Source organism: Amblyomma mixtum, chromosome 3, assembly GCF_055824585.1.
Source record: "Amblyomma mixtum isolate Tamu chromosome 3, ASM5582458v1, whole genome shotgun sequence".
Classification (NCBI taxonomy): Eukaryota; Metazoa; Arthropoda; class Arachnida; order Ixodida; family Ixodidae; genus Amblyomma; species Amblyomma mixtum.
Window position 1 is genome coordinate 209,725,283 of NC_143014.1, and position 23,495 is coordinate 209,748,777.

Consider the following 23,495-nt stretch of genomic DNA (forward strand, 5'->3'; position numbering starts at 1 on the left):
TCGCCAAATGCTTTTCTGAGGGTGGTACCAGGGTGCACAATGGGAAATTCCTCTCTGGCACAGTCAAAATACTGTGAAAATGAGGCGCGCAAAAGCTTGGGAACTGCTGCCGTAACTAGCACGACTTGTTGCCCATTACAGTAGACAGACACTTTAGTGGTCAAATACATCACTAACTACATAATATGCCTGTTCCACAAGATGTGGCACCCTCTGCAAAAGCACATAAAAATTTGTGTGCTGTTTAGAGAACTGGTTGAAATCAAATGCAAGGGGGCAGGTGTGTGTTTGCACCTGTCACCAAGACAAATTGCGTATACATTGCTTTTACATTGTTAGGCTGAAGTTGGTTTTCAACCAGTGATGCACAGTGCAGCCACATGAAAGTGAATTAGAGATAAAATGATTCACTGAAAACGCCAGCACACTGCCTAAACTATCCTCAAGTGACAAATTTTTATGCTATTACAGCATCTGATTCAACCACATTGCGCTTAGTGGTAAGGCAGGCTAGTGAGGAACAGGTCCGTTAACTGTTGGGGGTAATATATATGTAGACGTGATCCCTTCCACACCATATCTGCTAAAATATTGTCTCGAAATTCGTTTCCGCAGGCAGAGCACCTCAGCTGTGCTGTATAAGCTATTCTGGTTGTGACCGGGACAAAAAGAATCAACAGGGCCACAAACATAACAGTATCAATATATATTTGTGAAACAGTTAACACCACAATGTCACAAGCACATGTATACAGCCTGTAGCCTTTACGTACATACGGGAACATCACAAGTAGCAGTCTTTGTCACAAATAAATATACGAATGAGTAAACACAATGAGCATTTAAGGAAGTAACTGCTGCTCAACAAAAGCAGACAAAGCATTCCACATGAAAAATATAGCCTGGAATTCAGTCCCTTGCATTGGCTATGTTCTGCATAGGAAATATAACGCCCAGCTAAATTTCAGAAATGGTGCAATACTCTCTCTGCTGGCAAAAAAAAAGGGGAAATCTACCATTTCTGTCTTCAACAGGAACACATCTTTCTCTCAAGGCATAAAAGTGCAGAGTTAGTGGCAGCAACCTGGCAGATTTGTTTTCACTGCAATTGCATGCGTATCTTGAATGCAAACAGACAGCAAATTCTACTGCAGCCTTCACACAGACAAAAGTGAAAAAGCTGTGGTTTTAGCACTGCAGAGAATATAGAGGTTTAGCAATGCATGGCAGCCGTGTACAAAATGCATAGAAAACACGTCCGTGCTATGCCAGGTACAAGAATGATTGAAACACGAACACTGCACCTCGTTATATGCGATAATGTGGCAGCAGAAAAAGGGGGGATCCCTGACCTTGAGCACACAATCGGATGACTAAGTAAGACAGGCCCCAGAGCTGCCAAAGTGGTCACATACATGTCTGCATAATACTAGGCTAAGAGAGCCCAAGCTTGTTCACAAAGTCTTCCAAGTTTTTCATGAAAAACTTCTCGTCATCCACGCTGGTCTTCGTCTTGCCGAAGGGAATGTGCGGGCAAGTTGTTCTTCTATCTGCATGATAAAGTTCCAAGCGTCACCAATGTAAGAGGGCAAAAAACAGGTGACAAAAGGAAACAACAGCCCCATCAGACATTTTATGTAGCCTAAGGAACAAACATTTTCAGCCTTTAAGAACCATACCACCCACATGGCATGACTAAGTAAATGAGCCAGCTTTACTTGGGACACATTTGCTTCATCGTCAATGGCAGCCTGGTTTGAACCCTTCTGTGCTCTGTCTTAGCCAAAATTAGATATATAAATGCCCAAGTGTAGACAGAACTGGCTTAAGTGCTCTACCTGTGAACAGAAACCTATGAAATGAACCTTGTTGTACAACAGACTTGTGTAGCACGCACAGTCATGGTTAAGCAATGGTCACTGTAAAAACTTTACCTTTTGCCTTTTTTTTTGTGTGTGTGTGGCTGGTTCTGCATACTTTTACATAATGTAAAGTGCTGTGCAATTCATGCTTGTAATGCACTCTCTCCAGAAGTGCAGTACAGGTACAGGTAAACTGCATAGTTAAACCAGGTGATTAATGAGCAATAGCTTCACCCATGAAACCATCAGAATTCCTTGTCTGTCATTTTCCATCTTTGGTGGAATGGAGTTTACAGTTGGTCCCAAGCAGACAGATTTTCTTCTAGTATCCACTTTTCATTCCAAAGGTATTGGTGCACCATTATGCAAGTATTTTCAATTTCCAAGCTGAATACTTTTCAGTATAGAACGGTTGTCAGCTTGTGCCTCTTAATGTAAAGTAGCAAAAGATATGCCAGAAATTTGCACAGGTGCTCTTTGTCACAGAGACCGGACAATTAAGGCCAGGTGAACTGCAAAATTTAATAGCAGTAAACTGTGCCAGACTCGTTAAACATTCGGGATGCAAAATTAAAGGTGCACTAAAGCGGAATGTGATCTAGTATTTTTACCACAGGAACTCTAGCTACACATTCCGAGCATCCTTAAAAACTTCAGAATTATTGTCCTGTGTGGCTGACTCGCCCAATTTAAATCGGATTAAACATCCCGGCTCCTGCTTTTTTTTTAACTCACCGCTGACAGTAGGAGTCAACCAACGCGTGGAGGGCTTTTCAGCCAGCCCCGTGTCGGCTTACCGCTCTGCGATCGGCAAAAGCAGAGTCGACGCGTATTTTTATTTCTGTGGGCCTAATTTTGCAGCTATGGAGTCTCTGTCTGGATCTATTTATTCAGGGAAACCCAAAAAACTAAAAACCGAAAACAAAGCCGCCACGCGACTGCCTGAAAGGCACTCCATGTGTTAGTTGACTCCTCCTACCTTCAGCTGCGAGTGAAAAAAAAGGCGGGAGCTGGGACGTTTAATCCGATTTAAATTAAGGAAACCGGCCGCACAAGACAATAATTCAACGTTTCTAAGAATGCTCGGAACGTACAGATCGAGTTCCTGCGGTAAAAGGACAAGTTCAGATTCCTCTTTAGTGCACCTTTAAGGGTGTTGCAACATGCCATGTTTCCAGAACTCGTTGGCATCACTCGGGAGTAAAGATGAAATTTTGTGAGTAAGCGAACTCGTGCTTATATTAATGTGTGTATGAGTGCATAAATCAGTTCTGATGGTTGAGTGAGCAATGGGGCACTGAATAACAGCACAGCTTCAGCTGCTGACCCACGACCATGGCGGTTGCATTTCGATGGAGGCAAATTGCTAGAGACCCGTGTACTGTGCGATGCAAGTGCACGTTAAAGAGCCCCGGATGGTTGAAATTATCCAGAGCCCTCCACTACAGCGTCCCTCAAAGCCAGAGTCACTTTGGGATGCTAAACCCTATAAACCGTAAACCACAATAACTTCACAGCTAAGTATGCGCATATGTGCTGAAATATACATCTCTACATTAAGTGCTGATACTCAAGCCAAAGCCATTTGAAATTAAACTTTGCAGAACTGCAGGCAAGCTGACTTATAGGAAGATATTTTCCAACCAAAAGCCCTTGTTCACAGACTGTGTTTTTACTTCCCGCTCTGCCGACAAACGGGGCTAGGGTGAAGGGAGATGAGTCAGTCACCCTTCATTGTATTCTTTTTCAAAAAGGAGAGGGGGATGACCCCTAATCTGCGTGAGCCTGAAGTCCTGATGGTGTTCAAGATCGAGCGTGGGCAAAGGGAAGGGAAGGAAGGGAGCTGATGAGGGGATGGCACCATGGCAGTAGGGATTTTGGAAGGGAAGGAAGGGAGCTGATGAGGGGATGGCACCATGGCAGTAGGGATTTTGGAAGGGAAGGAAGGGAGCTGATGAGGGGATGGCACCATGGCAGTAGGGATTTTGGAAGGGAGCTGATGAGGGGATGGCACCATGGCAGTAGGGATTTTGGATCCACTGGAAAGCTTTATCGGCTACTCTGTTGTGCCCTTTCAACAACTTCCCTCTCATGGAGATTGACTCTTTCCTTACCGCGAAAAAGTGACCGATTTTGAGTGCTTTAAAATGCAAAATTTTTTCTTCAAGAAGTGCTAAATGCACTTCACATTGTAATGCATCAAACTGTAGCTTACTGATTGTAAAAAAAAAACGCTAGAGTTAGAAAATTTATAGGTTAAATATGCAGGTAACAGAAAAAAAAAAGAGTACAAGTACAACAAAAATAAGCTGCTGCACTGAGCCAGAAATTGATTACAAAAAAAATAATACAGTCGAGCCCACTTACAGCGAACCTGACGGTCGTGCGGATTGCGTTTGTTGTATCCGAGGTTCGCAGTAAGTGGACTCTACGATACAGCCAAAAATACTACAGTGTAAGTCCTTTATGCACGCCTGCTTAGTCCAACTAGACCCTATTACGGCGTTATCCAAGCTCTCCAGCACAGTCACATGCTCCTCGTCAATAACCTTGCTACCAACAAGCTGCTTTAAGGACATGATATAAGTAATCGCAGTGGAAGCACTCACGGTAGCAAGTGGCAGGTCGACTTTCTATAGTCATCGTCCTAGTCAGATTCCTGACAGTGCAAGAGTTCTCATACTTTGCGTACTATTATATTCGTCAGCGTTTGGTTTTCCAATGTCGATGTCATTATCCACGCCAACAAAGTCATCACAAGCGACATCAGGTCGGGCCCGTTGCACATCAGCGACGCGTTGCCACAAATACACTTGCTTCCGATATCGTAGGTGCTCGACAGCGTCCTTCACTGTTCCTGAATTCCTAAATGCTGATTTACAGAATCCATGATGCACTCCGCAGTCAGTTTAATCCACAGGACCTTATCATCCCGCAGCGGGGAACAGAGAAATTCAAACTGGGACGTCGTGGCACCTGGTCGGTCAATTGCTATCAGTTCGTGCTGATTACACGCTGCCGATGGGGCACCTACAGCATGTGAATTATGCCCATGTCAAGTGGCTGGTCTTGCTCATCATCTTCGGTGGCAGAACAGCATGGTCACCACAGTGAGGGAAGTTAGCACGTGGTGCCACGCACGCTTGTTGAGCACGAGAAGGACCTTCCCACTTTATGCCCAGTGGCAATCTCTTCGAATAAAAAAAAAGAGTTGCGCATCATCCAGGCTTTTGTGTCGTGCCCGCAGCGTACAAGAACGTAGCTTCCAAAGCCTTGTCTTCCTGATGACAAACGGCGACCACCAGTCGTTGCCGTTCATGCTCGTGCACAGAAAGCCAGTAGCGTTAAGCTTACTGCATTTTCCACCAGCAATGGGCGTCTCTTTTCATGGCATGCGTTTCTAATGATCGTATCTGATAGGAAAGTTTTGTCGGCACTCTATACGTCCCCTACTTCTAATTTGTTATTTATTTTTATTGTTTCTGCTTTTTTTTGGCTGGCCGCATAATTTGCGTAGGAGGCGGGGAGGGGCGACACGGAGGCTAGGAGATGCTCATCGCTCTCAGCTCCAGCAAGAAGCGATGGCTTACAACTGCGGGGCCGTGTTTACTGCGCCTCCTCGTGTCTGCTGTAACCGAGGTGTGCAGCTGCAGTTTTTCATTGTATCTGAGACGCAGTGCCATTGCCCTAATGCATATCCTGATGGCAGCAACACCCTCGTTCGTAATAAGCGAGCGTTCGTGATAACTGCGGCCATTATAAGTTGACTCGGCAGTATACAAAATGTTGCACGAGTTCTTAGCTACCCTTCTTGTGATTTTCAGCTGCGTACACAATACATTTCAATTTCTGTGGCCTTTCAAGTTAGGCAATATAACTGCTGTGCCACTAGAGAAAACAGTCACCTGAGGACATGAAGTGGAGGTAGATGTGGGATGTGCTGCACACTACACTTGTTCTGAGTTCTGGTCTTGTTTATTCAACAGCAGAACTTGCAGTTCCTACGTTTTCTTTTTTTTTTGTTCGGTTAGTAGTAGTAAAAAATACACTGAAAAAGCCCTAATAGGGGGCATGGCCTTCCTTGACATGCTTATAATCAAAAATCTGCTGGCGCATTTGGTTAAACTATCTTGGCATTATGTTGCAAAGACTCTTAAGTACCAAATAAAACCACTCACATTATTTACAAGTAAAGCGCACTACATAAAATACAACGTGAACGGTAAAACAAAACACATGCGAGCAAGTGCTGATGTCCCGTGCCTCCGAGACGAAGTCTCACATTTGAAACTGAAATCCGACCATTTCACGTGTTTGTCTAACTCATCGCTACTACTCTAAAGAAAAAAAAAAAAGACAGCATAGGAACCGACAAAAGTGCTCCGTGTAACCTTTCACTTTGAGGAGTGAGCGGTGAAACGGACACCATGATTGTCGACCGGGAGACTGCGTCTGACCAAAGAAGAAAACTAGATGGGGCAGCCTGTCCAGGAGTGCTGTCTTGAATTTTTAGCGGCAGGTTCAAAACATCGGTCATATATGACCAATGGCCTTACAGATGCCCCCTTCTTTTTTGAAAAAGAATGTGAAAATGCTGTCTGCAAACAAGGGTTTTTGCTTGAAAAATATGCACTGTACTATAGATGGTGCATACTATTCTGCAAGTTGTCCATTACCTGATTTCTGAGAAGCCCCATGTGAAATCTAAGCAGGTGCCAGAATATATAATGACCATCGACCCATTAGATTTTAAAACTAGTGCTCTACTGACTGACCAATGAGCCCCTCCCTCCTCCCCCCCCCCCCCCCCCCCCCCCCCTTTTTTTTTGTTAAGGCCCGAGAGAGTTCACTCTATACATTGGAAACCTAGGCTAGCTGGCTGACATCTGCTCTGGGTGAAGGAAATAGCTTAGGGGGGCAATAGTATGACAGGAATGACAATGCCATGCATGTCTGAAGCAGCCATATCTCTGGTATGGCATGCTTACTGCAAGAAAGAAAGCATGCAGCGTGCACACTTGCAAGAGCAACAGGGCAGAGGTAGATCCACCTGTCTGCATTCCATTACTCAAACGTGTGCTCTGAACTTCTGTCAGTCCGACATGGTACAGTCGTCCACAGACCTGTGTAGAGCGCTAGAATGAACCACCAGGAAGTACACTGGTGTCATTTACGAGTGGCCTAGGGCTCAAAGCAAGACCTTACTGTGCATGCGCATTGCCACAGATCGTGTTTAACTCCTCATGTCTTTAAAAGCTATATCGTGCCTGCCAGGAGGCAGTGACTGTCATGAATACACAACCGTGTGCGTTGTTCGAACGCACTAGACGGGTGTGTGGAGGACTGCACTTGTGGCGCGCGTTTTGAAAAGAAAGGTTATTCCTTTCTTTTAATTAGCTTTCACGCGAGCCACACCAATTAAATGACTACCTCATGCACAAATACAAACCCACCTTGAAAAAACATGCCACTCGAGTGTCTGAGAGCGGCCCTGGAGATGGCCAGCCACAAGATGGTGTCTGCTGCCTCCTCCACCGACCGACACCGCACAGAGACCTTGCGCAGCAGCTTCGGAACAGCTTCCTTGACACCTGCACAAAAGGTTGGGGCACCAGGTGCAGCCACCGAGGCCCTCAGTAAATGTAGTGTATAGAAATGCCGAGTCTATTTCTTTCCTTCCTTTTTTTTTAGGGGGGGGGGGGTCACAAAGACACGACACACAAATGAACCTTTAGTGATTTGCAAAGTTGTAAGCTGCATTCCTGCTTGATTAATTCTTAAAGGCGAACATCAAATTTTGGTTACAAAGAGAATACGAATAATAAAAAATTGGGTGCAAATCAAATAGAATATTTTCGAATATCACTATGGGTAGTTCGAACTAAAGATGAAACACAGCTATGAGAAGAAACAAAGTAGTATTGCAAGCAAATTTTGTTTTCACACATAGCATAATTTACTATACCTTTAAAGCCCATCAGGCATTAAATAAGGGAGGGGGTGTCATGTAGTAGTACTAATAGCAATAAATATTATTTTGTTGACTAATACCCTGCTAATAATTCTTCGATAACAATTGCATTCAGTGAGAAAAAAAAAGTGATCTCAGTTCGACCTATTCTTGTATGACAAAGGAGCTTACTGTATGCTGTCATGAAGCACTGTAAGGGGGCCTGATACCTCCTTACTGGAGCAGTGATGTCAGCGGTCAATTATCCGAGGGACCACGCACTGCTGAACAAACTCTACAAGACGGCTCACGAATCCCTCGTGATGCCTGAAGACAAAGCGCTGGTTGAGAAATGCTGCCCCAAAAGCAGCGTGCACGGCGACTTGTAACCTGCTTAGCCCTCACATATTGGTTTTGCCAGACTGCAAGTCCAGTGTTGGGCCTAAACGCCATCGTGAACCGAAGGCGTGAAAATGACACCACGAAACCGTTAGATGCCCCATCGCTTGAGCTGCGCTGTACACACCTTCGAGCCTGAAGTTTCTGTTGTACGCTTTTCACGCCACTACTTCACTAGCAAAGCTGAAAAACCCGAGGTATGTGTGAAGCCTCAACCTTTGACAGAGCCTGCCAGCGGCGGAGGCTTTGCGTAGCTGCTTCGTCAACACGCAGAAGAGAAATTTTAGAAATGACAGAGAAGAAATGTTTCCACCACCACTGACAAGAATAATAAAAAAAAAATTGCTTGCTTCGGATCCATGCAGCCCCTACATTCTATGGAAAAGTTATGTACTTGCACGTACAATCTAGCACACAGGTCTCAGATCCCTTGCCAATAATGGTGGGGGGCCCCCTGACTGATTACAGCTAGATGAACGTAAGAAGCTCAGGTGGTGGCCAAATTATGTGCAGGCACAGAGTTTAGCTGAGCAAATAGGGCTGGCAGTTTTAAAATGTCAGAGAAGTGTATTTGCATGCACACAAGGACAAATGGCAAAAGTAAGGCTGGCCAGCTATAGAAGCACTTTAGTGCATTTAACTGAACACTGGACAGAACTTCCGGCCTTTATAGTTGTTGCTGCAAACATAAAGTCTACAAATAATCTTACGTTAGAGCAAGAAACAACCTCTTGAAGAGTGGTGAAAAGTTGCTCTTGTCCAAATTAATGTGAACAGTATAGCAAGGTGATGAACATGGCTCGCTGGAAACATCTACCACGATACCACACACATGGAAAAAATTTAAACAAGTCCTGTTTTTGGTTTTATTTTGAAAAGATATCATTAAAGGTTTTGGCATTGTCTTGTGAAGATTTTGACTTCATGTTTCTCATAAAAACAGTGGATTAACCTCTGCATGTGAAGTGAAGAAATGCTGACAACGTTAGAGCCAAATACTTACATGTTACTATAGCTGATTAAGAAAGAGAAAAAATATTATTTACTTCCGACAATACTATTCACAGATAAGAGAGGCTGTGATGGGCTCTTCAACATAGCATTGCATTATATAATTAATTTGTTGCAAAAACCATTTTACCATTTCTGCTTGCTCCACTCCTATTTCTCAGGCTTCATCCTGATATAAACTGCCATAATAAATTAAACTTTTCCTTGGGAAAAAAAACCAGCTTCTCCTTGCAATGATACCATTCACTCAGCAAGAAACAACTACTTCTTCAGCACTAGAAAATATAGCGGCCTGCAAATTGCAGGCATTTGCCTTTAACTGCCTAAATTTTGACCGATCTCGCATTTACCTTCCTATTTTGACAGCCTCTACAGAAGTGGCACATGGAAACAGCATGCGGTGATGCATATTTCTGAAAAATGCGCGAAGCTGTGGTTCCTCTCAGCTGTTGTGGCTATTTATGACAAGTTCAACACTCTTAACATGTCCCTCAACTCTTCTTGCAATGAGCTACCATGCACAAGTTGGTCATTCCACTGTAGTCACCCCAAGTGCAAATTTTCTGGTGTGAACCTTTCAACAAAACTATTTGTCAAGCAACAGAGTGTTTTTTCCTTCAGTAAGAGTTTAAACAAACCTGCAAACTCAATAACCTTCTTATGCTACCTGTGGCATCAAGAATACCACAACCAAGACCCTCACTATGCTAAGAGCAGACACGAATAGGGAAATCAGAGGGTTCTTGCACAGTTTCCACTTTCCGCTTCTTTAATGAGCACTTGGAGGTTCTATGCCCTTTGCTGTGGTCAGATGTGGCACTGGTGAACATTCTCAAGGCTAGGCTACACGCAAGTTAAATGCCTTTAAAAGTAGAAGGCAAGACAGCCACCACTATAGCTCAGTAGGTAGAGCACTGCATGCAACGTATAGAGGTCGTGGGAACAGAACCTGTGGGAAATTCGAGGGGTAAAATCGGGCAATTTTATTTAGCACAAATTTGGGTACAAATCATGTTATTGAGCAAGAAATTCTATTATTTGGGCTTTTCTTTTCTTTTTTTTTTCAAAAGCCAATTTACTACAAGCACTCATCTTTCTTGGAACACAAAATGCTGCATTGTTTGCTCATTACTTTCAAAAACAATATAGTAATGGTAGGTTGCACTACAGAAATTAAAGATTTCTTTTCTCATTTACTGCACTTAATTTACTGCATGCATCATGGTCTCCTGTGCACTACTTTTGCATCAGTGTGAGGCTTTCCTTCCTTTGTTTGCATGCTGCGAAAGCGCTCAACATCACAGCGACCATTTTAAATACACCAGGCATGGAGAATATCTCTGCTTTTCTCTTCCTTTCGCCATCTCACAGTAAAACTAGGTTTTACCCAGAAATGAAGGGCCCTAATAAATGCCTTATCTAAAATGACTGTGCAATTTCTTCCTCTCATCATCACCACCACGAAGAAAAGTAACATTCACTCCTGCTTTCCTTGGCTTCAATGACAACGGCTTCTTTCGTGTATATATCCCAATGAGCCCCTCATTTCCATATCTTAGTCGGCTTTATTTAAACAAGATGAGAACAGTATTTTTGTATTTCTATGCGACATTTCGTCTGTACATGGTTCATTTCAAGGTGCCACCATTTTCAACACCAGCCACCTTAAGCTCTTCATGGTACAATGGGACACACATGTCCCACTTTGTTCTCTATTTTAAATGGCTCGTAAGAGGCACGCAGCAGTCCCACTTAAATTGTGCTCCCACCTATCTTAAGGCTTCAATGATGTGTTTAAAAATCGCTTCAGCCACGTCCACTAAATCAGGTAGCACCCCAGACCTTGAAATTTTGTTCTTTTTTTCGGGCGAGTTGCAAGTTTTTGGCTATATTCAATCCGGAAAAAAAAAAAATCAAAATGCCCGGTAAGTGATTCCTTTTTTCTGCATAGAAAGAAACAACTCTAGATCATAATGTGCACTTGGTCCGAAGGTTTGTGATGACAAGTAATAAGAGGAAAGCACTGTTTTTTTTACCATGCTGAAAATAGTTGGACATTTAACAAATTTGTTAAGAACCGTTTCAGCGCATGTAATCTGCTCGTGCAATCCAAAATTTTTGATCAGTTTTGCAAAAAATATAAGCTGTCCTGCAAAGGGTTAAATGGGGAGTTTTTTTTTTTTTCAAAATGAACCAAATCCACCTTCACAGGAACCAAGAAAAACGGAAGCTTTTTAACCATAGCAATTCACTGGAAGCTGTTACATGATATGCTTTAAAATACTAGTTATGCGGCTCATTTAATTTCGATAGCATTTAAAATCAAAGATCTATAGGCAAACTAGCAATTACAGCTGAATTTTGGTTAAATTCGGCACCTAGATTTGGCTCATTTAAAAAAAAAAAACGCTTCAAATAAAGCCTACAATGGAGGTAGCAACTCACAAGACACCCTTAAATTCACTGCACTGCCATTCCTTCACAAGGAGTAGTCACTGCTTCTATGATTACAGCTTACCAAACAAAATTGCTGGAAATTTGCTTATCACTACGGCTGCTTCCTGGGAAGATCTGCACACAACACAATGGCACCCACACAGAAGTCACAGCAACCTTTATAGCCACGGGTGGCACGAGGCAAGAAGCAATACCAGGGCGCAATACAACTTCTTTGTCAAGCCACACTTGTGCCTACCCTGGGGTTCAAGCCAACCAGGGTGCATGACAGAGAAATGGATGCCTGGGTAAGTTTCAGCATAGTGTTCCACCAGCACAGCTTGGTGCCGCTTGGTCTGCGTGAAAGCCGCCAGTCCATTGAAAGGGAACATGCACTCAAACTGCAGGTCCACTGGGTCCAACCGCTGCATCAGCAGGCTCCCACAAGTGACCAGCACCTGCAACCAGCCACCATATCAACTACGCTTCCTCGATGCAAGACAAGGCGCGCGCACTTATGTACCCCATCATGGTACAGTGATGTCACTTTTCATGTAAAGGGGTGAGTGCAAACCCCACAGCTCAATTTTTCTAGGCAACCAGTAGTGATGGCTCAAGCACGTCTCACCTCATCAGCACACCTTACTCGCTGCCCTCTGAGGTAAAATAAATCCACAAGCTTTCCTGGCAAAACAAGCGCTTTTATCAGAACCTGCCTCAATCAGGAGAGACAAGATAGAGATGTCCTTATAGCCGATTTTGTACACCTAATTTCACAAACACACACAAAAACTGATGTGTGGGAAAACTGCTCTAGTTATATACAGTCAGATTTAGCTATTTGTTTTTGAACTTCGTATGTTGGAGATGAAGATGAAGGATTCAAGAGATGAGTTTGGGTTTATGGGCTTATGGGGGTCTAACATCCCAAAGCGACTAAGGCTATGAGGGACACCGTAGTGGAGGGCTCCGGAAAATTCAACCACCTGGGGTTCTTCAGCTGACATCGCACAGCACACGGACCTCTAGGATTTCGCCCCCATCGAAATTCGACTGCCGCGGCCAGGATCCAAGCCGAGTCTTTCGGGTCAGCAGCCGAGCGCCATAACCACTGAGCCACCACGGCGGCACTTCAAGAGATGAGTTAGCCACGGCAGACATAAGGAGATAATTCCTACTTGCAGTACAGCACTATGCGACATACACAGGTCATAAATTTGGTTCTTACACAACATGATCAACATAAAGTGCACTCCCTTCAAGGCAAAGACCATAAAACTGATTCCTCTGATAAGCCAAATAGCTAGGGGGCCTTTGTGTAGTTTTCCATAGAGGCAATGGTGAAAACAATCGATTAACATGAACCATCAAACTTGTGATGATTGGTTAACATGACCTCTAGCACTGCCACAACTTCCTGAATTCTGGAGCAGCAAGTGCCTAATAGGTTTCTGTGGCTGCGATTGACACCTGATGATCCCAGCTCATTCTTTCACCTAGTTTCAAAATTCACATTTCAAGGCTCTGGATTACAGTGCAGATGCCAGTGCAAAAGCACATATGGCTGTGTCAATGAGTTAGCGATGAGGACGCTGCTAAAATACCACCACAGTCCTACAGTCAACCTGATATGTGGCTAAGGAAAAGGGTTTGGTTTGGTTTGGTTTATAGGGTTTAACGTCCCAAAGCGACTAAGGCTATGAGAGATGTCGTAGTGGAGGGCTCCGGAAATTTCAACCACCTGGGGTTCTTTAACGTGCACTGACATCGCACAGTACACGGGCCTCTAGAATTTCTCTTCCAAAGAAATTCAACCGCCGCGGCCGGGATCGAACCCGCGCCTTTCGGGTCAGCAGCCGAGCACCATAACCACTGAGCCACCGCGGCAGCCTAAGGAAAAGGGTTCAGCTTAAGTTAAGGTCAACGCAGCGAGCTATGGAAAGAAAAATGATAGGTGTAACTTTAACAGACCGGAAGCGGACAGAGTGGGTGAGAGAAAAAACGTGTTAATGACATCCTAGTCGAAATCAAGAAGAAATGGGCTTGGGCAGGGCATGTAATGCGAAGGCAAGATAACCGCTGGTCCTTAAGGGTAACAGACTGGATTCCAGGAGAAAGCAAGCGTAGCAGGGAGCGGCAGAAAGTTAGGTGGGCGGATGAGTTTAAGAATTTTGCGGGGATATGGTGGCTGCAGCTGGCAAAGGATGGGGTTAATTGTAGAGACATGAAAGAGGCCTTTGCCCTGCAGTGGGCAGAGTCAGAATGATGTTGATGATGTGAGCACTTGAATGCCTTAAAAAATTACCAGCTAAACTAGGCTTGTTTGGTTAAAACATTCAGCAAGAGCCCTCATGTCCATTTATATCTCCATGATGGAACCCCTCCATTTAATCCCCCTTCTTTCTTTGTTGTCCTTTTTATTCTCCTCACTTGGCCACTTGGATTGACCATGAACGGTGCCAAAAACTGATACACTGCAGTCACAGGATGGCTCAGGCTGGGCTCCCAAAACAGCTCTCGCCATACAATTTATGGGTTTATGGGGATTTCAACATCCCAAAGCGACTCAGGCTATGAGGGACGTCGTAGTGGAGGGCTCCGGAAATTTCGACCAACTGGGGTTCTTTAATGAGCACTGACATCGCACAGTACATGGGCCTCGATAATTTCACCTCCATCGAAATTAGACCGCCGCGGCCGGGATCGAACCTGCATGTTTCGGGTCAGCAGCCGAGTGCTGTAACCACTGAGTGCTGAGTAGTGCTCAGCTACCAGTTGAATACCAGTGCTGCTAAGACTGAGGCCTGTGCAAAGTGATGGCAACTGCATTTCACATTAAAATGCTGCTATACTTCTTAAGCAAGTGCCCCAAACACAGGAGGAGAAAAAAAAAAGCTACGAGAGCCAGGTTTCAGCTTACCACTCTAGGTTCACAGCTCTGGTTCAACAAAGGGATCAGGTTGGTAATCAGGATATGGACCCCTGCAAAAAAAAAAATGTGAAAGCAAAGTTGAAATATATGCAAGTAAGAAATGGATTTTCCCCTGTCAAAGCTACACCTGGGCTTTGAGGGAAGGGCTCCAGGTAAATTTCAACCACTCATGGTTGCCTTATAAGCACCGCAATTTCGGTACTTGGGCATTTTTGCATTTTCCACTGTTGAAGAAACCACCGCAACTTAGAGTGACCCATAAACGTGCACCAAGCAGCCAAACCCCATAGCCACTGACCCGTCAAAGCACATTACATAAACAGCACTGAAACATTGAACAACATATTCAGTTAAAACACTGCCATCCCTCAAGTTTGCTAGATCAGTGCAAGTTAAGATCATGAACTTTTATGAGTTTAATGTGACAAAGTGCAGTCAAGCTACAAGATACTTCTCTTTGTCGAAATGCAGCTGCTTGCGTCTGTCGCTACCTCTGAAATTTTGAACTATAAGGGCTCCACCTATAATAAAGTTTTGTAGCAAAAGCTACACTAGGCTAGCAGAAGCGCATTTCGCGGTGCCTGCCAATGGCCACTACTGGGCATATGCCGTTACAAAGGCAACCAGCACCATGGCAAACATGGCGCCGCAGCCGCTGCGCCGCAGTGCTCGTGCGCAGAGTCGAGCCGCGCAGCTGGGATATAAGCTGGAAGCGATGCAATCACTCCTCAGACGCGCACCATGGAAGAAGGAGAGCGGCCGTGCTCGTCACGGCAGCAGTACAGGCTGCGTGAAATTGAGTCTTCCGAACCAGAAGTCGTCGCATGGTACAAGACCGGTCGACAGTGTGAAAATGAGGCGAGAAAGACTAAGCGGGAAGACGCCAGAAGAACGAGAGGAACGTCTCGCGAAGAGACGCCGCCAAGCTGCTGAACGACAACGACGGCGTGTCGCTACCGAAATGTCAGTAGACGAAACTGCTTTCGCTACGCATATCCTAGCCTCTGAGCTAGGCCAATGCCAATTTTTTTCACCACCCTCACTGCCACCTCCGAGTCGTTCAGTTCTTTGTGGGTGCGAGTCAGCCCAATAAGCAATTTCTTTTGGAAGCCTGTTTGCTGTTTTCCTGACTGCCGGAATCCTGTCACAATAACTTGGTTTATGAGGGTTTAATGTCCCAAAGTGACTCAGGCTATGAGGGACGTCGTAGTGGAGAGCTCCGGAAATTTCGACCACCTGGGGTTCTTTAACGTGCACTGACATCGCACAGTACACGGGCCTCTAGAATTCCGCCTCCATCAAAATTAGACCCACGCGGCTAGGATCGAACCCACGTCTTTTGGGCCAGCAGCTGAGCCCTATAACCCCTGAGCCACCATGGCGAACTTCGACTCCTATTATAGGATGCATACTCCCTTCTGCCCCACATAATGCCCACGGGATAGAATGAAGGCGCATGCGCAGCTCAAAGCAATAAACGCGCAACGATAGATCGTGAAGCCAGCAGTCAGAGGCAAATGGAGTTCAAGGGCAATAAAACGGCACATTCGCGTGTGGCCCGGCCCCCAGCTGACTAGCGGCAAACCGAATAGCAAATGGTTTCGTAGGTTCAGATTCCGGCGAACGCGCAACTGCTCGTCTGCGAAAGCAACCGCCAGCGCTAGTGAGCAACCACACACGGCGATACAGCCGCACCAATCTTCCCAAGCCTGCCTAGCGTGCACCCACGTGCATGCTGGTGGTCTGGTGCAGCAGAGCGTGAAATATAAGAGTAAAAGTTTGGGTAATGAATTAGGTGTGCGCAAACTGCACGAGGGTGTAAATTTAGCAAGTAAATACAGTTTTAGTACAACTGATTGTTCTGACAACAAGGATTTAGAATGCTTTTCACGTTAGCAGTGCCTGAAAATGACAAAAAAACCATGAATGTCATCCCTTTTCTTTTGCACAAGCTTTAGTTAAACGCAAAACCACTGTGCATACGTGGTTTTCTTTCATTTGAGCTGATGCAAACCCAAAGGTGCCTTAAGTCTAGCAGCGCATCAAGCAACGAGCCTTCATTACTGAAAAAAAGCAAATGGCAGTTTCCTTACACTCACCAAGTGTGTTTGTGGCAAAGGTTTTCTCAAGGCCATCCTCTCCGATTTCTCGGTTTTGCGTGATTGTGGAAGCACAGTTGACCTGTTAAATTGCACATTGCAAAAGAAATCAGTGCAGTTTTTGGAGAACAACAACAACCGATTGCAGTGGATGCCATGCAGAAGTATTGCGTCTGGAGTGGGGAGAACAGGAACACAAAAGTAACGCTGCAACTAATGCCGCAGCTGCAAACCTGATTTACCAAACTGACACTACACAGTAACAGTACCAAACAGCAGAGCAACCTCTAAGTGAATGGCTCACCTTATGCAGATTTTTCAGGCTGGTTTAATACACGGGCTTAACTTTTTAAACCTGATGAGCATAAAACTAAATGAAAAATTAGGATGGCACTTAAGCTTCACCTTAAGAGTAGACGCAATAGCACCTTTTATTTTTTTTTTCATTTTTTTTAATTACATCAGTACACACCCCCAACAAACTTAACTGTCACGCATTCACTTGTTGCCCCTCTAACACGTTTGAACCAACGACCCTTTGCAGCATATACGCTGCATGCCCAACCTAGGTTCAAATCCCAATGCTGGCGAATTTCTTTTTTCATCTGAAACTTCTGGGAATATTTCAGTCTCGTTTCTGAGACCTTCCTGTTAATCCTAGGTCACGGCGACGGCTTTTAGACCAAATGAGCTGTATACATTATTGCGTAATATTTATCACTGCACTAGAAAGCCTCCAGAACAGAAAAAAGAATGTGGAGGTGGTTCATATTTCAGCAACAGGCATAGCGTGCCCGAACAGCACTGGTTAGATACATAAGACATTCCCTTAAAACTCAAATGAACACCATTTATGATACAACTTCAGTCAACCACTTGAAATTTTTATCATTCCACCCACGTAAGTATTATATCAGCAGTTAGAGCAATGCACATGACTTTGTCGACCACACACTGTAAGAAATGCTGGCACAACTTCCCTTTTTCTCAGAATGATCATCACAAGCACATACTGCGAGGGAAAATACATGAAACCTGCTGCTTTTTCTTTTTAAGAATTTTCCACAATCAAAGAAACTTTAAACGTTATTCACAATTTTTCAGTTACTTTTGTTGCTACTTAGACTACCCTCCTCACGAGAATTTCGAGACCATAGCAATCCCCGTATACATTCAAACATAGAAATTTCTTGTAAACTGAATTAGAGTAATATGCATAAACTCTACTGTAATTTGTACTATGCAGCTGTGTTTATCCAACTATCAAAACAAAACATTGTGTTTGGCACACGACAGCCTCAGCCGAAGAACCCAATATAACTAGAACTATAATAGGATACAACTTTTTAAAAAATGCAGTTGATAACACTGGCCACGATCCGCGGCGTCCTCTATTACTTTGTTGACCAATTACAACGGCGAACAAAATCAGCTTTTTAATGTTTGATTTTATCAACCAAGCCAGAGGCATCAAGATTCTTGAGGTCATAGCTCTCTTAGCATTATACTCCATTTCATACATCAGGTGCAACGCTGTCAAAGCTAGTACTCTTGTTTGCGCTGCCTATATCTGCAATAAAAAAGTAGTGAGTCCCTCGTGGTCTGCAAAAAGTAATAAATGCTTTGCCTGCAAGCTTATTACACGGTACATTTGTCATGAGCTTGATTAAATGCGCTCTTGCTGCTGACAATAAGCTGTCGCTTTCTGATGCCTTAGTCCACTTGGCCACAAAAGAAGCGTGGAGTAAGATACCTCCTTTTATTTTTTCATGCGGATTACTTCCATACCTTTTACAATATTGCACCTGAGGTATGAAACTGAGTGTAGGTGCCCCACTTGTCCTGTGGAGCAAAAAATCTTGTTAATTAGGCTTTATGTCAAAACATGAACAAGAGAGAACTGCTAACGGTTAGCAAACAAGCTTTACCAGTCTATAAGAACATGAAGAGGAAAGAGTGCATATCCTACCCCTTGGGCAAAAAACTAACTCTGCCACTCTTGGCGCGGCACAAAACAAGAGGCAACACAACACAGGCCACTGTGTTATGCTGTCTTCGTCAGTATGCCGTTTTCTTATGTTCATTAATCTGTGCCAACTAGACCAACTATACACCACTGCCAATTACCACTTCAGTTAAAGGCACTAACAGACCAACATTCTTCTCTAGTTCTGAGGCCCACCGTGACAGATGCAATCAGCTTGACCTAGTCCACTTCAAGCACACCAAATGCCACACCCACAGACAAACAAAATAAAAAGGTGGCTCCAGTGAGTGTCGAAGGCACAAATCTATGTGGGGACGCAGGTGGATTGGAGCAGAACTGAAGGGGATGGAGCCAGGGCAACAAATACACAACATGTATAACCTCCCTGATCAGTTGTGGAAGCTACCATCAGCTAATTGATGACCAAATTCACAAAGCTGCTTGCATGTACAGTCATGAGAAGTATGAAAGGGAACACAAAATTGCGACTTTTCTGGTTATTTCTCCACCAAATTTAATAATGACTTTTTGGATATCTTACTCCAAGAGGAAAGCTACTTAGAAAACAAAAAAACTATGCTTGTCACAGATAACTATGGAGTAATCAATAAATGAATGCTCAAACTTTACTCCCTCTCATACTGCTCATGACTGTACAAACAGTTTGCAATTGGCTGGTGCTTTCACAGCTATATAATTGGCCAGTCATGCACATTTCCAATATGAAAACAACCTTGTGAATCTGGCAGCTGACTAGCTGACACCAGGCACACTGCACACCTTCCACAACACTGCAAGGCTGAGAGAGTGGTGGCAACTACGACAGCTGTGGCTGCAAATGTGCAGAAACCATGATTGATTGCTGCTGAGGTGACAGAATGGTTCTTTGTGCTTGAAGGCAATGTTGATCAGGGTTTACAGTGTATACTGGTATTGTAATATCATTTGTCCAGGTAAAGACTGTAGTTATACTCTAGTTCCAGAAAATAAGGATTTAATTGACAGGAAGTTTTGTACACACACATCAGTATAACATTTACAAAAGTTAAATGGGGCTTGGCATGTCCTGATTAGGTTAAATCAACATAGGTAGACTGCACATAAGCTAAGCTGACACGTCAAGCTTTTTATGCAGGACATGGACGTAGAAGGTTTCGGAGAGAAATGAGAACTGCTTCAGCTAGTAAGCCATCATTTCATTACTAAGCAGCTGAGTTCTGTACCAAATGAATACTCAATGTAAGCAGCGCTCTTCAGACTCAAGCATGAATATTCGCCGCAATAATAAAAAAAAAAAACAGTCGCACAGAATTAACACTGCAAAAGAGAACTTACAACAATAATTAACAAAGGTACACAGTGAATATCACTCAGTCCTCCCACTGCTCTCAGCAAAAGAGATGATGATATTAGTTCTCCAGACCAGAAGACAAACCGTATAAACACTGAACATTCCTGCACCGATCTGCACACAGCATATCTCAGATGCTTTAACTAGCACTGAAACTAGTTCTTTTTTTACTAACCACAGAGATAAATGCACACAAGCAGAAGTCAAAGAGTAAATCCTACTTACCAAAACATGCAAGATGGCATACTTTTCCTTGAATCTTTTTGCAAAACTGAAGACGTCCTGTGGATTTGACATGTCTAAGATGTGCACAACAACAGTGCTCTGTGAAAATAATAGTTGTGCAAATGCTGCATAAATTTTTGATGGCGTTAAAACATGGAAGGGATGCACTGTGCCAGCAAATACCCACCTCATTTTCCGTTATGTCTACGATTGATTTCTTCAGAGCTTCCGCCTTTTCTTCGTTTCTGCACACAAGGTGCACAGTGCCACCTGTTTGTAAAAGGAAGAGCATGGAACAAGCTTCGGTCATTTTACACCTCACCCCGACAAAGTGAGCATTTTCTGTAACGCCACACACCCTGTTTTTAGGATGCTTGCACGAATAAAAATCGTTCAGATGGACATGGATACATTCTGACAGTTCGAACTAGTACTAACAAGACAACTGCTATAAAGCCACAACATTTGGATGCACACTAAACATACAGCAACATTTCCCACCTTTTTGTGCGAGTTCGATAGCGACAACTTTACCAAGCGTGCCCGTGGCACCAACAATCATGAAGACCTTTCCGTTGCAGTCAACATCCAAGTCTGGAAGGTTGAAGGACCGACACGCAGACCGAAATCCGCTCCTGGAAATTGAAGTGCAAACCCAGAGAGCGCTTAAACATCTCGCGAAACAGCGAATGCTAGCGGAAGTGATAGCGCTTTACGTCGTAGGCCGCGCAAAAGATATGGGCAAGTTCAAGAAGACATGTCAACAGTATTCCAACACTAAGGGTATGTCCTGCGGACACACCCTAAACTGCAACTGTCAGGTCTCATTGCAACGCATTCAAACTGGCGTAATTGTTGCCCCAAAGCGTGTTTTATATTGACACTTGGTTCCGAGGCGCATAAATTCCACAAAACAAAGATAAAAGTTGCTAACTGCGTTGAACATGTGTCAAGCAATATGCCCCGCACGTATCTTACCTGCTGTATTCTTTCATGCCTTTGGCAAACCAGAAGACGTTTCTGTAAAAAGACGTCATTGCTAACTACAGCTGTATATCATTAACAAAAACTTCAGCTATTAGAAACAGCGGCAAACACGACTACGTATGCCTCCAGAGAGCTCCATATCACTGTGCTGTCGAACAGCAGACGGCTTTAAGGGCAAGGCCCAGTGTAGCCAGATTACGGCAGAGAAACCGCTACGTGACATTTCTGAGCAAGCATCCTCGGCGCAGATGCAACGGCTTAGTGGAAGCAAACACGTGATGCAGTGGAAGTAAGCAAACAGCGTAAACGTCTGCATCGGAGTCGCATATTTGCACAAACAGCACGTTCGACGAGCCATGGATAGCGCGCAAGGTAGATCCTGCAGTGCGTCTGTCGTACGGTGATGTAAAGTGAATGGAATGCTCATCAGCAGCATGACGTGTGCGTGCGGTTTCCTCCGTTGTCTGCTCTTTTCCTTCTTTCCTCCATGGCTCTTTCCATGCGTGATGTCTTCGCAGTTCGTCGAGTGCTGTGTGCAGATCTGTACCAAAAATCGAGCTTGACAGCGGACGACAGGTCCGCGCCAGCTCGAGTTACAGATCAAACAATGTATCTTTGTCTTTTTTACTGTGCTCATATTAGTTTTTTCTGGCGATAGTATGGGATGGTGAAAGACATTTATTGAAATCGAATCTTTGGGTACTTTGGGGGCTCCTCTGCGGCATCCTCAGTACAGGATGTCGGCAGCCGCTGCGATCCTGCGCGTCCGCCCGATGAGCCGTTAGATACCCAAAAGGAGAAAGTGGGATGGGGAATGGAAGGGCAGCCTTGTAGTTTGGGTCAGATCGCTAGCTGCCGCATAACAGCTTGAGCTCCCAGGTGGAAATTTTAGAACCATGCGATTGGATATTTAGGGAAACTTATTTGCAAGGGCAGGGCAGCGCTGTGCCAGCTAGCATTTCGAGGAGAATTGAAACTGTGTGAATTGCATATATGCTGTCTTGGAAATCAAGACATACACACACATATGGGCGTCCGGAATTCCCCCCCCCCCCCCCCTGGAATTACGGAATTATTTAGTTCCTTTTTGGTGCTAACCTACCGCCGCCCCCATCCCCGGGCATCAAGCCTTACCGTACGCTCGCGTTACGTACGCTATTTCTCGACTTTAGCGTGCGTGGCTCTTTCGTCCGCTAAAATATCGTTTCCAAAATGGCGGTGCCCTTCGAAGCAGCACCCGCCCCTGATTCGGACTGGATCCGTCGTTGTTACTACCGTTGACAGTACGTTCACTGTCCTTAAATATGAGGCGCCGGGCCTTCTCTTCATCTTAAATCACCTATAACAAGACGCATGAGCGACAAAACTGCTTCATTTTTTATTTAGAGGGACAATTCTGCCGCTTCAAGCAGATGATGCCACTGTAATCGTCGCGTCTCAGTTTGCATACTCTGAACTAATTGCGCGAATGTGGCAAATGGCGTAACGTCCCGCAAAATGCTCACGTTCAGCGTGTACGTAAGCATGCTTGTGATACGCAGACGGCGTTGGCTTGTACTCTTTTTCAAAACATATATGCCGCGAACAGGCAACACTCACGTTTAACGCGCTCTTTTGATTGGCTGTGGAGGTCTGTACCTTCCATAATGCTGCAAGGAACATCTCCGCAGAGAAGTACTTTTCTCAACCGATGCAAAGATCCTGATCATGTCGGAGGCGATCACTCTTCGCCATTCGCCTTTCATCATCTCCATGCGATTGGACCCCCAGGCGTCATTCTGTCGAACGATGTCTACGCTAACGACGTCCTGCTCCAAGGTTGATGAGCCTCTGTGATATGCTGAATGTGTTTGCAGTGCACAAACAGGTTTAGCACCGACGCGGAAGTGCTGCTCACGTACGAGAATAGTGTATCAGGACGATATATGAATGCAATAAATTAAAGAAAATAGCAGTATCTGATTTGGTCAGCAGTTTGGTGCAAGCTGCCATATCTAGATTGTTTTAAAAGTAATAAGCCAAAAATAGATCGTTTCATGACCGAATAAAATTAAACGTGTGCGACGTGATGCATTATTTTTGCTAGAAAAAATAACCACAAAAAGCCCGAATTGTGGCACGTACACGAAGTTACCCTGATTAAAATAAAAGGAACCCTGACACCGAATGGAGTCTCGTGCCATCCACGTGTTGACAGCACTCGCTAATGTAGCTTAATTGACTCACGTCGGAGGACCGGTTTAAGTATGAATCTAT

At 44.4% G+C, this 23,495-nt stretch overlaps 1 protein-coding gene across 1 annotated transcript; it reads right to left on the minus strand.

The window, feature by feature from the left end:
* Positions 1–691: 691 nt before the first annotated feature.
* On the minus strand, positions 692–21,618 carry LOC149353513 (dehydrogenase/reductase SDR family member 12-like). Its single transcript, XM_089582607.1, has 9 exons — positions 21,231–21,618; positions 20,754–20,887; positions 20,440–20,522; positions 20,253–20,351; positions 16,690–16,771; positions 14,579–14,640; positions 11,918–12,116; positions 7,316–7,453; positions 692–1,550 (listed from the first exon to the last, which is right to left on the minus strand). Exons 1-9 carry the CDS (start codon positions 21,287–21,289, stop codon positions 1,435–1,437), a joined length of 972 nt encoding a protein of 323 aa, XP_089438733.1. The 5' UTR covers positions 21,290–21,618; the 3' UTR covers positions 692–1,434.
* Positions 21,619–23,495: the final 1,877 nt, after the last annotated feature.